At 32.6% G+C, this 13352-nt stretch overlaps 1 protein-coding gene across 1 annotated transcript; it reads left to right on the top strand.

Annotated features, from left to right (window-relative positions):
• Nucleotides 1-947: 947 nt before the first annotated feature.
• On the top strand, nt 948-1842 carry LOC130965568 (uncharacterized). Its single transcript, XM_057890336.1, has 2 exons — nt 948-1039; nt 1470-1842. The coding sequence occupies exons 1-2, from the start codon at nt 948-950 to the stop codon at nt 1840-1842; spliced, it is 465 nt and encodes a 154-aa protein (XP_057746319.1).
• Nucleotides 1843-13352: the final 11510 nt, after the last annotated feature.

Consider the following 13352-nt stretch of genomic DNA (forward strand, 5'->3'; position numbering starts at 1 on the left):
ATAATATTCGCATTTCTATTTTTTTTATTAAAAATTAATTTGTTAACTAATTATCTACTAATTAATCAGAGTTTACATTTAGGAAATTAAAACATTTTTAATATTTATATAAATAAAAAAGCCCAACTTAGGACATCTCATCATTCATAAATAAAAGCACTGGCTCATTTCAATTTTTGCTATCTACCGACACTGTTGCCTATAGATTAAAAGAAAAATCGTCAACATAAACACAATACAAATTATAGCTACTTTATAATCAAACATATTTCTTAGCATGACTGAAAATCTTTCACTAATGTTCATATTATAGTATAATAGAAAAGTTTTCTCATAAACAACACTAGAATAGCGAATTATTGATATTCAATATCACCAAAAATAAATATATAAATAAAGAAAGATAGAAAGTAAGAAGAAGAAAATAAATAAAATCATAATATAAAGAGAGTCTGGAATTGCAAGAGTCTGAAAGAAGAACTTTCAACAGAACTTAATTTAGCGAATAGGAGATGATAAGAAGATATCTTTTTGGAAGAATCACTGGATTCCAGGGATACACAGGTTAGAAGAGGTTGCTCTAAATAATCCTAGTGAGGAACAACTACGACAGAAGGTTACAGACTATGCTACTAGCCAAAGGGAATGGAACTGAGAGGCAATTCGAAGTGTGTTACCAGAAGAAATCATAGACCATATTCGAATAAATAAAGCACCCACTGATAGGATTGGGGGTGACACAACAGGGTGGCTATAGACCCCTAATAGAGTTTTCACTATAAAATCAGCCTACGAGTTCTACTACAATGGCAACGAGAAAACGAATTTCTCATACAAACAGTTGTGAAAAATTAAACTACCTCAGAGGCTAAAAGCCTTTACCTGGTTACTTAGCCATGAGGTGCTTCTGACAAATTCAAATAGAAAGAAAAGAGGCCTTACCGAGAATGACAGATGCCCGAGGTGTCATAGAGAGGAGGAGACGTTGCTCCATATATTACGAGACTGTCCTTTTGCTTATAGTATTTGGAAGAGCATGGTAAATAGAGATTATCAGAGTTTTTTCTTTAACCAGAACTTTAAGGAATGGTTATGAACAAACCTGAATTTAATCTCTCATATATAAAATGGGACTTCTTGGACCATCCACTTTGTTACAACCTGCAATACTCTATGGAGGTGCAGGAATGAGCTTATCTTTGACAACCAGAACATACAAAGTAATCAACTTTGTCATTTAATCACTAGATTATCAGAAAATTATGTCTCAGTCTTTGGCAATACAGAGGGTTCAATTAATAATACGAGACTTACAAAGGAAATTCAAGTTGGGCGGACACCTCCAGAGGAAGAGTGGGTCAAGCTGAACGTCGACAGATCTGTGTACCAGCCAGGAAGTAGAGGAGCGTGTGGTGGTGTGCTTAGAGACCTGAATGGAGATTTCATTGCAGGATTTTGCATGAATATAGGCTGCTACAGCATAACAATGGCGAAACTTTGCGGATGTATCTTGGGATCAAGCTTGCAGTTGAGATGGATATCCCCAACCTGAAGGTGGAATCGGACTCTCACTACGGTATCACCATTGTTGGGGTGCCTTCAGTTGAAGCTCACGCGAACTCGTCTCTGGCTCGTTCGATCAAGGAACTTGAAACCAGGTTGGAAAAGGTAAAAATCAGCCATGTCTATAAAGAATCAAACTTTTGTGCTGATTTAATGACGAAGCTCAGACACATAATGGAAGAAGGAGTCACCGTTTTTAGGCATCTCCCATCACTGTTGATGATGCATCTTCTTACAGATATTAGGGGAATTAAATTTTCAAGAGTAGTTGTTGTTTAGCTTTCTTTTTGTCGTTGGGTCTGTGGCCCCTTTTATTATAAAAAAAATAATATAACCCCATATTCATAAATAAGTAAATAACTCTGGATATTAAACACGTTCATGAAAAGTGAATGTTAATCAAATAAAAGATAAAAATAAATAGATTAACTATAAAAAATTATAAAGACATTTTCATTTTACATGTAACTTATAAAAAAATCAAAGCCTTAAAATGAAAGAAAATATGATCACTGTATAAAAATAGAAAATCAAAGAAAATATGATCACTGCATCAAAATAGGTTCATTTGAGCTCTATATGATATTAACATGCAAGGTAATTATGAAACCGTAAAATAGAAGAATTTAAGGAGAAAGAAATGAAAGAGCCAGCAACAAAAATAACACAAATATTCAATACAAGAATAATATAAAAGTATTTACAACACAATATGGTAGTAATTGTGAACAAACAAATATAGTAAATAAAATAATAACAAAAACACATCAAAATTTTAATGTGAGAGATCCAGAACAATGAAATAGTTCTACTATAATTAAATAAGGTACAAGAAAGTCTTAAACAAAGTACAAAAACGTACATATAACCAGCCAAAACATCATAATATCAAAACTTACAAATAAGAAGTAAGATAAAAAAAAATACTCAAAAATAGAGCTGTTGTTCGAAGCCTATTTCTCTCTCTTCAAATCTTTAATTAAAATCTTCACCATTTAGAATGAAGAAAAAGATGAGAAGAAGCTGTATTCCAAATTTCACGTCTATCCAACGGTGAAATAAGGAGAAACTGTTGTTCAAAAATTGCTGTTCTGTGTAAAAACGGAAAAACCTATTTTCTCTCTTGCGAAGCCAATTTCTCATACTGCAGACGTTCAATTAACATTTCCACCGTCCATAATGAAGAACAAGATGAGAGATACATTTTGTTTGAATTTCACACTGATCCAACGATGAACAAATGAGAAACTGCTATTTGAAATTTGCTGCTTTGCATGTAAATGGAAATTCTATTTTTTCTCTTTTCTCTCACTTTGTGGCTACTCTCTCATACTCTCAAAAGACTCCAAAAAATATTTGATTAGAATAGAGACATAAAGATGTAAGAATATACCTCCAAAAAATTAAACTTAAACCTCAAAAAAAAAATCCAACAAAAAGTTAGTAACTTGACAAGCATTTATTTTTTCTCCAATTATTTTTTATATAGAAGAACAATAAACAAAAACTTAAATATTTGTGTCTAATCTCACGATTTCAGACATAGAGTTCATCCTCGAGACTTTTTCCCTATTTTTGAGTTTTAACACTTAATCCTTCACCATTATGTTTTCCTCTTGTTTTCAAGTAGGCAATTAGAATGCATAATAACAAGTAAAGGAGGAAAAATCCATATTTCAAAGAAACTAAAAATTGTATGTTGTATATTATTTTGAGAAAAGAATAAATAGGTTCCTAATCTTTTGACCTGCTGATATTTTCGTTTTTGACCATTAAAAAATACTTTTAAATTCCTGACTTTCACAAAATTTAGACGAATTAGTCCCTGACAGAGGCATTTGGACGGAACAGTCCCTGACGGAGATATTTGGACAGAGAGACTGATCTGTCTAAATTTTGTGAAGGTTAGAGACTTAAAAGTATTTTTCAATGGTCAAGGACAAAAATGTCCATAAGACAAAAGGTCAAGGACTTATTTGTCCTTTTTTCTAAAATTTTTGTATTGTGTATTAAAATTTTTGTGATATACTTTTTTGAATATTTATAGAAGAAAAAAGAGGAATACGACGAAGACAATGATAATAATAAAAGAGGATGAAAAACGGAAAAAGAAAAGAAGAAATTAAATAATAATAACAACGTCAAATAAATGACAGCAATAATAACAATGCCAGTAGCGATGATGATAACAACATTAAAAAAATACAAAAAAAAAATAAATAATGATGATAAAGACCATAATAAAAAAAAGAAAAAATATAAAAAAATAATTGAAGAAGCAGTAGAAGAATAAGAAAAAAAATACATGTGAACTTGGTTAAAAATTTAATTTAAAAAAATGCTTGTACTTCTAGTATTTCTGAACAAGTCTATTCATTGATGGAGACTTTTATTATTTTAATACATAATCTTTTTAAAATAATTTGAGTACATTTCAGCATGCGTCAAACATAAATCAACATTAAATGAAGTTATTATTCCGTTTTTTATTATTTTATATGGAACCATCTACGTATTTTTTCATCATTTTCGTCACAGTATGTTTAATATTTCTTCTTAGGTAAATATGTTTACTTAACTGAGTTTAGTTTAATTTGGTAGTTAATGCCATTAAGAAACAGTTAAATTGTAATTTGTAATTGTATTCTGTGGTAAGTAAAACCAAAACGTCAGTTACAAAGTAATTAGCGTGTATAATTCTGCTTACCTTTTTATTATTATTTTTATTTTATATTTTTTAATATGAGTTTTCTCTATTTTAAAACTAAGGGAATAATATTATTAATTTCTTAAGAGTAATAGTGCAATATTTGGAAAGTTTGAATGAGAGGGACATGCAAACATTTACCATTTATGTAAGAATTGAAAATTCAAGTTTGAACTTAAGGATTTGAGAATCTTTATGATATGGAAAGTTCAACTTTACCTCATTATATTATGTTTAATGTCAGAGAAAATGATATTTTTCTATAAATATATAAATGAAATTTTTCTTTTTAATTTATAAAATGATATATTTTTTAAATTGACAAACATAAATTTTAGTCTATTATACTAAAATATCTTTTTATAACCAAAATTTATTTTAATAATATATTATTATTTTAATCAATTAAATAATTATCATTTAATATATATTATAATAATTATTGAAAGATATTTTGATTAAATAGATTAAAATAATGTATATTTTAATCTTAGAGAATAATATATGAGTACAGAGTATACATGGTATATTATATAAACAAAAAAGAAGAGAGTACCATTTAAATATTTCATACATTTAATTTATTTTTTAATTGTAATTACCTATACTAAATATACAAGAAAACACACATAGATATAAAATGATATAACAAATAGAATATTGCAAAATGGGTGAAAATAGTAAATATTTTAATTCTATGGTTGAAAGTAACAGATCATGATTCTCTAAAATAAAAAAAATTTGTAAAATAATAAAAAAATGGTTAATTACTCTTAAGTTAAGATAATATAATATATATTTTAAAAATTATAAAATTAATAATAATTAATATCTTGTTTTATCAATTTTTTATTTAAAAAAATTTAAATTTCATAAGTAATATGTAAGGTACTTATATGAGAGTGGGAGAAATGTTTTATATTGAGTGGTTGATGAAAAATTTTAGGATAAAATATATTGTCCATTTTCTTAAAGGTTTAAACACACTCCTAATCATTTCCGTTGCTCCATAGGCTTCAATTTAGTGTATGGTCTCTATCAATGGATCTAAAATCTGGTGAAGCTAAAAAAATTAATGAAAAAATTTTCTTTTATTTATCATAAAAATGTACAAATCAAATTAAATTAATTCAGTGTGTTTGACATATTTGTAGATTTAAGTGAATTATGCGTACACGAGAATAGTTGTGTCTTGTAAACAAAAATACTACTTAACAATGTTTCGAAAACTTTAATAAGAAGAAATGTACTTTTTAATTAAATTCTATAATAATTAATTAAATTACAGAAAAAAAAAGATATGCAACTTTTTTTATTAAAACATTAGAATAAATTATTATTTTTACTCTAAAAAATAACAATACTAACATAAAATTACTCAAAATTAAGTTAATAAACTTATTTATATCTATAAAAGATGAATTTTATTTGATAAAAATAAATATAAACATTAAATTTATGTTAATTTTATAAAAAATTTTGCCAGTATAATGAGATAAATTCTAAAATTATTCCTTTTATCATCTTTAATTTTTTTTCCTCTCTTAAAAAGGTATAACAAGTTAATGTATGTTAGAAAAGTTAGTTATGATTAATTACATATTAGTTATAGTTAGCTGACGTGTATAACAGAAACGGTTAGAGCAATAGCTTAGTCACACATCTATATAAACACTCTAATTTGCTGCACATTAACCATAATCTCATTCTCTCTTATTCTTCTTTCTACTCATCTTCACTTGGGAGTCTAATACCTTTTATGGTATCAGATCACAAGATCCTAAATCATGGCAAATGCAGCTGCTAAATCAAATGTTGGAGCTGGAATTCGTAGCTTTTTGAATCCAATTGGAATCAAACTATCTACCCTAGAGAGATCAAGCAGAATTCACTATCAAAGGTCATGAATTAATGGAGCATGTTCTTTAAGTTAATATACCAACTCAATTCATATGAAGATCGAATGAATAGAAGAATCACACCTAAATACAAGATCTGAAAAAGGTAAGATGCACTCCTCAAATCCTGGCTTATAGCTTCAATGTCAGATTCTTTTACCACAAGTATAGTTGGTTACACCTTCTCTTGTCAGATATAGAAGAGGAATAGGTTAAAAACTTTATTTGCTTCACAAACAAGAGCTAAAGAGAATCAATTAAAAAATAAGTTGAACAATACAAAGAAAGAGGGAACTATGACAGACTACTTACTTGAAATCAACAAAACCCTAATTTTTATAGGAGTTGAAATGAATGAAGTTACAAATGTCAATGTAATCTTAGGAGGTTTATCAGAAGACTATAGTTCTTTCATTGATGTAATTAATGCTAGAGAGACACCAATTTCAGTAGCAACACTAGAGTCTTTACTTTTAGTACTAGAATCTTGGATTGAGAAATTCTCAAAGTCAGACTCCCAAATTATACAAGAGAATATAACTCAGAGAAAGCACAATAATGACAAAAGTCTATAAAGGCACCAGTATGAAAGCTACAACAGATGTGGCAGCAATTTCTTTGGACAAGGAAATGGGAATTTTGCAAGAAATTGAGGTCGTGGATATAGTCTGTCAAGAGGGAGAGGCAAGAATGACCTGTCAAGTTTGCAACAAATATGGTCATTCTGCATTAGATTGCTGGCACAGTTTCAATAAAGAGTTATTAGATTTTGCTAGTCCTAATAATTCGCAGTACAGATCTCAAGCCAACTCAACTACCACTGAAGCATTTGTAGCATATGCAACAGTTTATGACCCAAATTGGTACCTCAATTTGGGTGCAACTCATCATATGACGCCAGGTGCATCTCAATTTTCAGAGTATGCACCATATCATGGAACTAAAAAAGTCCAAATACTGGTAATGGTAACTCCCTCTACATCTGTAACACCCTACCACACTGAGCTTTACGCTTAAGTTGTAAAATAAAGGTGGTGTGGTATTACGACCTCTACAATATAATGTATACATATAATAGCAGAAGGATTATAATATACTAGGAGCCTTGAAGAATAGATGAAATAAAAATCGCAAAATAAAAGCGCAACGCTCAAGAAACAAGTTAACTTGCGTGCTAAGAAAACTATAACTATCAAACATAAGATAATAACAGTAGGAATAGAGTGCCAAAGATACAAAATAACAAGCTCCTAACTCAGCCCGCAAAATCAAGGCTGGCCGGAGAATATTTACACGTATATATATACATATCCAAAACGCAAATGTACATAAACAAAATCATGTATCTCCATAAACCTCTAAGAGGATAAAAAAGAACAAGTTATGCAAAGAGAAAGCTAAGTACATATATATACATCACTGTACAACAAGATAACCCAGTAACCACTTCGCTTCAGGAGTCCAGACACCTAACAAGATGCCTCTCGACCTGCATCTGAAAAACAACAACATAGTATGGGGTGAGAACCAGAGGTTCTCAGTATGCTAAAGGTGCCACACACATAAGATATAAGGTCCTGGGAATGCCAAAGGCAATCCTAGAATGCCGACACTCAGATTATAAAGCTTAAAGTATTAAACAGAAGCCATAAAAGGTGGTTTACTAAGAGTATCTAAACCTAACTTAACTTAATCTTAAATCTAAGTCCTGCACTGTCATTCCTCCATACCTCCATCTCCGTCAGCATTTCACAGTCAAATAAATAGATAAAGGCAAGCACAAGAAGGTTACAAGTACTACAGGTAGAAGGTATACACTTAACACAGTAAATGCACTTAGGCAAATTCATTTAGAGCACAAACAAGTAATTCAAGTAATATGCACATGATGCATGCCTGTCCTATGGCTAATGAGCTTATCTGTTGGTTATACAGCCAACCCGACAAATTCGGTTTGTTAAACTATTGGATTGTCCCTCGACGTGCATCCCCATGAGTCTGTGCATAGCTTTTTCTCATATATATATCAAATCGCTCAATGGGGGTACCATTCCTAGGAATTTATAAGTGCCCACTCACCCTTACGTTGTAGGGTCAACAGAGTATCCAGTTTTTAACCTAGTACACGTGGTGGCAAGCCACGGTACTCTATCCAGGGAATATCGTATCTTAGAACATTTTAATCATTTAGGCCAAGTATCAAACATGATCATTCATTTAATTATCAAGCCAAGTATCATACATGATCATCCATAACATTTCATAATCAATTCATCACTTTTCAACTTTACTTCATCTCAAAGCTATTCCCGTTTCCTAACTTCATCTGATTATCAAGTTTAATACTATTATTAATGACTAAAGGAATGAAAATAGAGGTTTAGAAGCTTGAAATGCGGTTAAAAATTCTGAAAACTATGTTTGCTAAAATAGGGGCCACGCGTATGCGTGAGCACGCATGGAAATGTAAAAATGCAGCTCGCGCGCGTGTCCCCTTGTCACGCGTACGCGTAAGTGAGTACCTCATGTCACGCGTACGTGTGGGTCATGCGTACGCGTGGACATGCTTGCTAGCTCCTTACGCGTATGCGTATAATCAATCGCGTACGTTTCGCCAAGAAAAATCCATGCCACGCGTACGCGTAGACGTACATTCTTTAAAAAAAAAACAGATTCAGTAGCAAGCTGCAGAATTGAGAGAAGGAAAATCAGTTTTGAGTCTAAATTTTCTAACACCCATAACTTCTTCGATTTAAAATATTTTTCATCCGTTCTTCGAATGGCATAAACATCACAAACCCACTTTTTATTTTAAAACAAATTGGAAACAAATTGAGGATTCGAAAGCTAAGTTATAGCCAGCCGAAGTTCGGCCCAAAAACCAACTTTTGCAAACTTTTAAACTTCATTTCCAATCAAATAAATCTTATGCTATTAATCATTCAACCTACACTTTTCAACACAACATGTCCTCCTTCATTAACACTCAATCATTATAGCAATTATGTCTCATACCAGCAATAATTACACAAACACTTCTCAAATTCAACAACCAAAACCATAGTTTACAAATCCTAAACTTATGTGTTTGTGGCCTCAAATAACTAATCAATAATTCACTAATTCATCAACCAACCAACAAAACCAATCAAACATATTTATTAGCTAGATACTTAATAATATACATGCACATACATTCCAACCTATTCTATGGTCATCTAACCTAAGTTTTCACAGAACATTATATATTAAATGCAAGAAACCTAAACCATACCTTGGCCGATTCCCACGTAGCGACCAAAGCAATTCTCCCAACACAAACACAGCCCCAAAACTCAACAAAATACTAATGTCCAGCCTCCACAAAAAATTCAACGTCCACAATTTCAAGCTCCAATTATATTTTTACAATCTAATACACATTCATAACACACATATACCCAATTTAATACTTAAAACATAAATTCAATAATTTAAATCAAATTTATGGTATCCTCACCTTACCCAAGCTTCACATAAGCAAGAGTGAACGTTTTTCTCAAACTAATTGGATCCTAAAACATCAAAGAGCAAAGAAATTTAATACCTCCACTCAATTTTTGAAAATTGGGGGAAGAAGTGGCTGAGAATAATAAAGTGAGTTACCTATGAAATTGTTCCGGTAGAAACGTAGAGCTTGACGCAGTAGTCGCGTGGCCTCAAACGGTGTGGCGATCGGAGCTCGGACGGAGGAGTTACGGCGAGTTGAATTTTGCTGTAAGGGTTTCGGCATTCTTTTCTTTCCTGGAGCTTTCAGCGTTGCTTCAGCTGAAATGAGGAAGAGAAGGGGCTTTGGTTCATTTAAAGGTTGGTCTGGTTGGGCCCACGGGCCCATTTTGGGTCCGATTTGTCCCGTTCGGTCCAATCTTGGACCGTTTTCTTTGAAACTAGTGTCAAAATTCTTATTTCGATGAGCTCTATCCTAATTTGATATAATATTTACATTTCTAATTTTCTTTATTAGAAATTAATTTACTGGCTAATTATTTACTAATTTAACAGGGTTTACAACATCTGTAATATTAATAGCTCACCTTTTAAACTATTTTCATCCGTGAACTCTTTTAAAATGCAAAATCTTATGCATGTCCATGAAGTTACAAATAAGTTGTTAAGTATACACATCTTTATGTGTGACAATCACGTCTGGATTGAATTTCATGCTGACAAATGTCTTGTTAAATGTCAATATACCAAAAAAACTCTTCTTTAAGGGTCAGTTAAACATGGGCTATATTCCTTTGGCCCCAACAATAAAAGTAAAGATTCCCCAACTGGACTGACCTCCTCAGTCAAGAATGGAATCAATTACAAGCTTTACATTTAAGACTAGCGCACCCGTCCTCAAAAATTTTTTCTATAGTCTTGAAGTACTGCAATATTCCTTTTCAAGTTTTCAATTCAGTTTGTGTCTCTTGTTGTTTAGGAAAGTCTTAACAACTTCCTTTTTCTAGTTCTTTTACAACATATAATAGTCCATTAGAGCTTGTATATACTGATATCTGAGGTCCCTCCTCAATTGCAGCAATAAATGGGGCTCACTATTACTTGTATTTTATTGATGCTTGGACTAAATTTATATGGATTTATCTCTTGCACCACAAGTCCCAAGTACAAACAATATTTTTGCAATTTAAAAAAATGCTATAGCTACAATTAGGGATGAAAATTAAGATGCTGTAGTTTGATAATGCCAAGGAATATACTGTGATAACTAATTTTCTAAGCAATGAAAACACTAAACACAGGTTCTCATGTCCCTATGTCCATAAACAAAACGACACAATCGAATGGAAGCATCGGCATATAACTATAATGGGACTAACACTGTTAGCAGAGGCTGGTCTTCTTATAAAATACTGGGGTGATGCATTTGTGAATGCCACTCAACTGATTAACTTGCTGCCGACGCTAACTCTCAACTTCAGCTCCCCAGCTCAAAAACTGTTTGGAAAATCTTAGAAAATGGATACACTGAAGGTATTCGGATGTTTGTGTTATCCACACAGGACCCTACAACAAATACAAGTTGCAGTATTGATTAGAACCATGTGTCTACCTTGGACCCTCCCCACATCATAAAGGTTTTAAGCTTGCTCAACTCAGACAAAATTGTTGTAACCAGGAACGTTATTTTTGTTGAGAGCACATTTCTCTTTAAGGAAGGCAAGTTTGGCTTTGTCATAGCTGGATCCTAAGATCCCTCCGCATTACTAGTACCTCAACTTTCAATGACAACTATCCCATTATTTCCAAAACCACCCCAACCTCAAAATCTTACACTCACCAATCACGACAGCAACTTCCCCTATAAGAACCTATTCAATTCATCACCCAGTCATCCTCTACTAATAGCACTCCTGAAAATCACCAGGCCCCTATCAAACCTCATTTCATACAGCCCCATATCCCTCACAATAACCACCAAATGACAACTAGGGCCAATAATGGCATTAGAAAGCCAAAACTCTTTTCAACAGAAACAACCATTAAAACCCAAATCAGCAAAAGAATCTTTGATCATCCCTCATTGGAAGCAAGCCACGGATAAAGAATATACTACACTAATGCAAAATCACACATGGGAAATTGTTGAATTACCACCAAACATAACTACCATAGGAAATAAGAGGGTTTTTCAACTCAAATATCATCCTAATGGCTCTATCAACAAGTACAAAGCTCGCTTAATTGCACAAGATTTTTACCAACGATCTGGTTTTGATTATAAAAAAACCTGCAGCCTAGTGGTAAGGCCAGCCATCAGAATTCTCCTGACTCTTACCCTCTCCAAGGGATGGCCAATCAAGCAAGGTGATGTGAACAACACTTTTCTTAACAGTGACCACAAAGAAAAAGTATGCATGAGACAACCTAGTTTTGAAACTAATAGCAACACCAGCATGGTTTGCAAACTAACTAGGTCTCTATATGGCCTTAAACATGCCCCAAGGACTTGGTTCATGAATATCACTAGCACTCTAGCAAAAATGGGATTTGCAGCAACTAAATCTGATGTATCTCTACTCTATAGATCAAATGTTTCTGCCATAGTATTTCTACTTATCTATGTTGATGACATCATTGTGACTGGTACCTCAGCAACTACTATCTCTAAAGTTGTGAAAAGTTTGAATGATAACTTTGCTCTTAAGGACTTGAATGGCTTGCATTTCTTTTTAGGAATTAAAGTCATACCAGTTGCAAATGATTTGTTACTCACTCAAACCAAATATATCATGGATTTACTGAAGAAAGTAGGCCTTGACAATTGCAAATCCCTACCCACACCAATGACTTCCAACCTAAAGTTACTTGCTAATGAAGGTGAGCTCTTCGCGAATCCCATGCTCTATTGCTCTATTGTTGGAAGTTTGCAGTACCTGACTGTGACTCGACCTGAGTTCGCTTATTCAGTGAACAAGGTATGCCAATTTATGCAATCCCCACGAGAGCATCACTGGAAAGCTATCAAATGAATTCTTCGTTACCTTTAGGGGAGCAGCACCCTTGGGTTACATCTCCAGAAATCGTCCAATTTAAAGATAACCGGATATAATAATTCTGATTGGACATCTGACCCCGATGATAGAAAGTCCACTGCTGGTTTTTGTGTCTACATGGGTCCTAACCTCATCTCATGGTCCTCAAAAAAATAGACACATGTCTCTAGATCGAGTATAGAAGCTGAATACAAAGGGATTTGCAACCTTGCAATGGAGTTGCTTGTTATCCAACAAATGTTACTTGAGCTTTCCATTATTTTAATAGTGCTATGATGTATTGTAATAATCAAGGGGTTGTCTTCATGTCTACCAATCTAGTTCAACATGCTAGGTCTAAGCACTATGAACTGATCTACAATTTTTTGAGACCACATTGCTAAGGGAGGTTACAAATCAGTCATATTCCAGGTGATGTTCAACTAACTAATATAATGACCAAAGCCATTTCTTCATCAAAGTTTTTCGCATTTAGAGACAAACTCAGGCTGAGAAGACAACACCACCCTGAGTTTGAAGGGAAATGAAAGGGTATTACAAAAATCAATGTATGTTAGAGAAGTTAGTTATGATTAATTATAAATTAGTTATAGTTAGCTGACATATGTAACAGAAGCTGTTAAAGCAATAGCTTAATCACAC

The sequence above is a fragment of the Arachis stenosperma genome, chromosome 3, assembly GCF_014773155.1.
Source record: "Arachis stenosperma cultivar V10309 chromosome 3, arast.V10309.gnm1.PFL2, whole genome shotgun sequence".
In the NCBI taxonomy this organism is placed as follows: domain Eukaryota; kingdom Viridiplantae; phylum Streptophyta; class Magnoliopsida; order Fabales; family Fabaceae; genus Arachis; species Arachis stenosperma.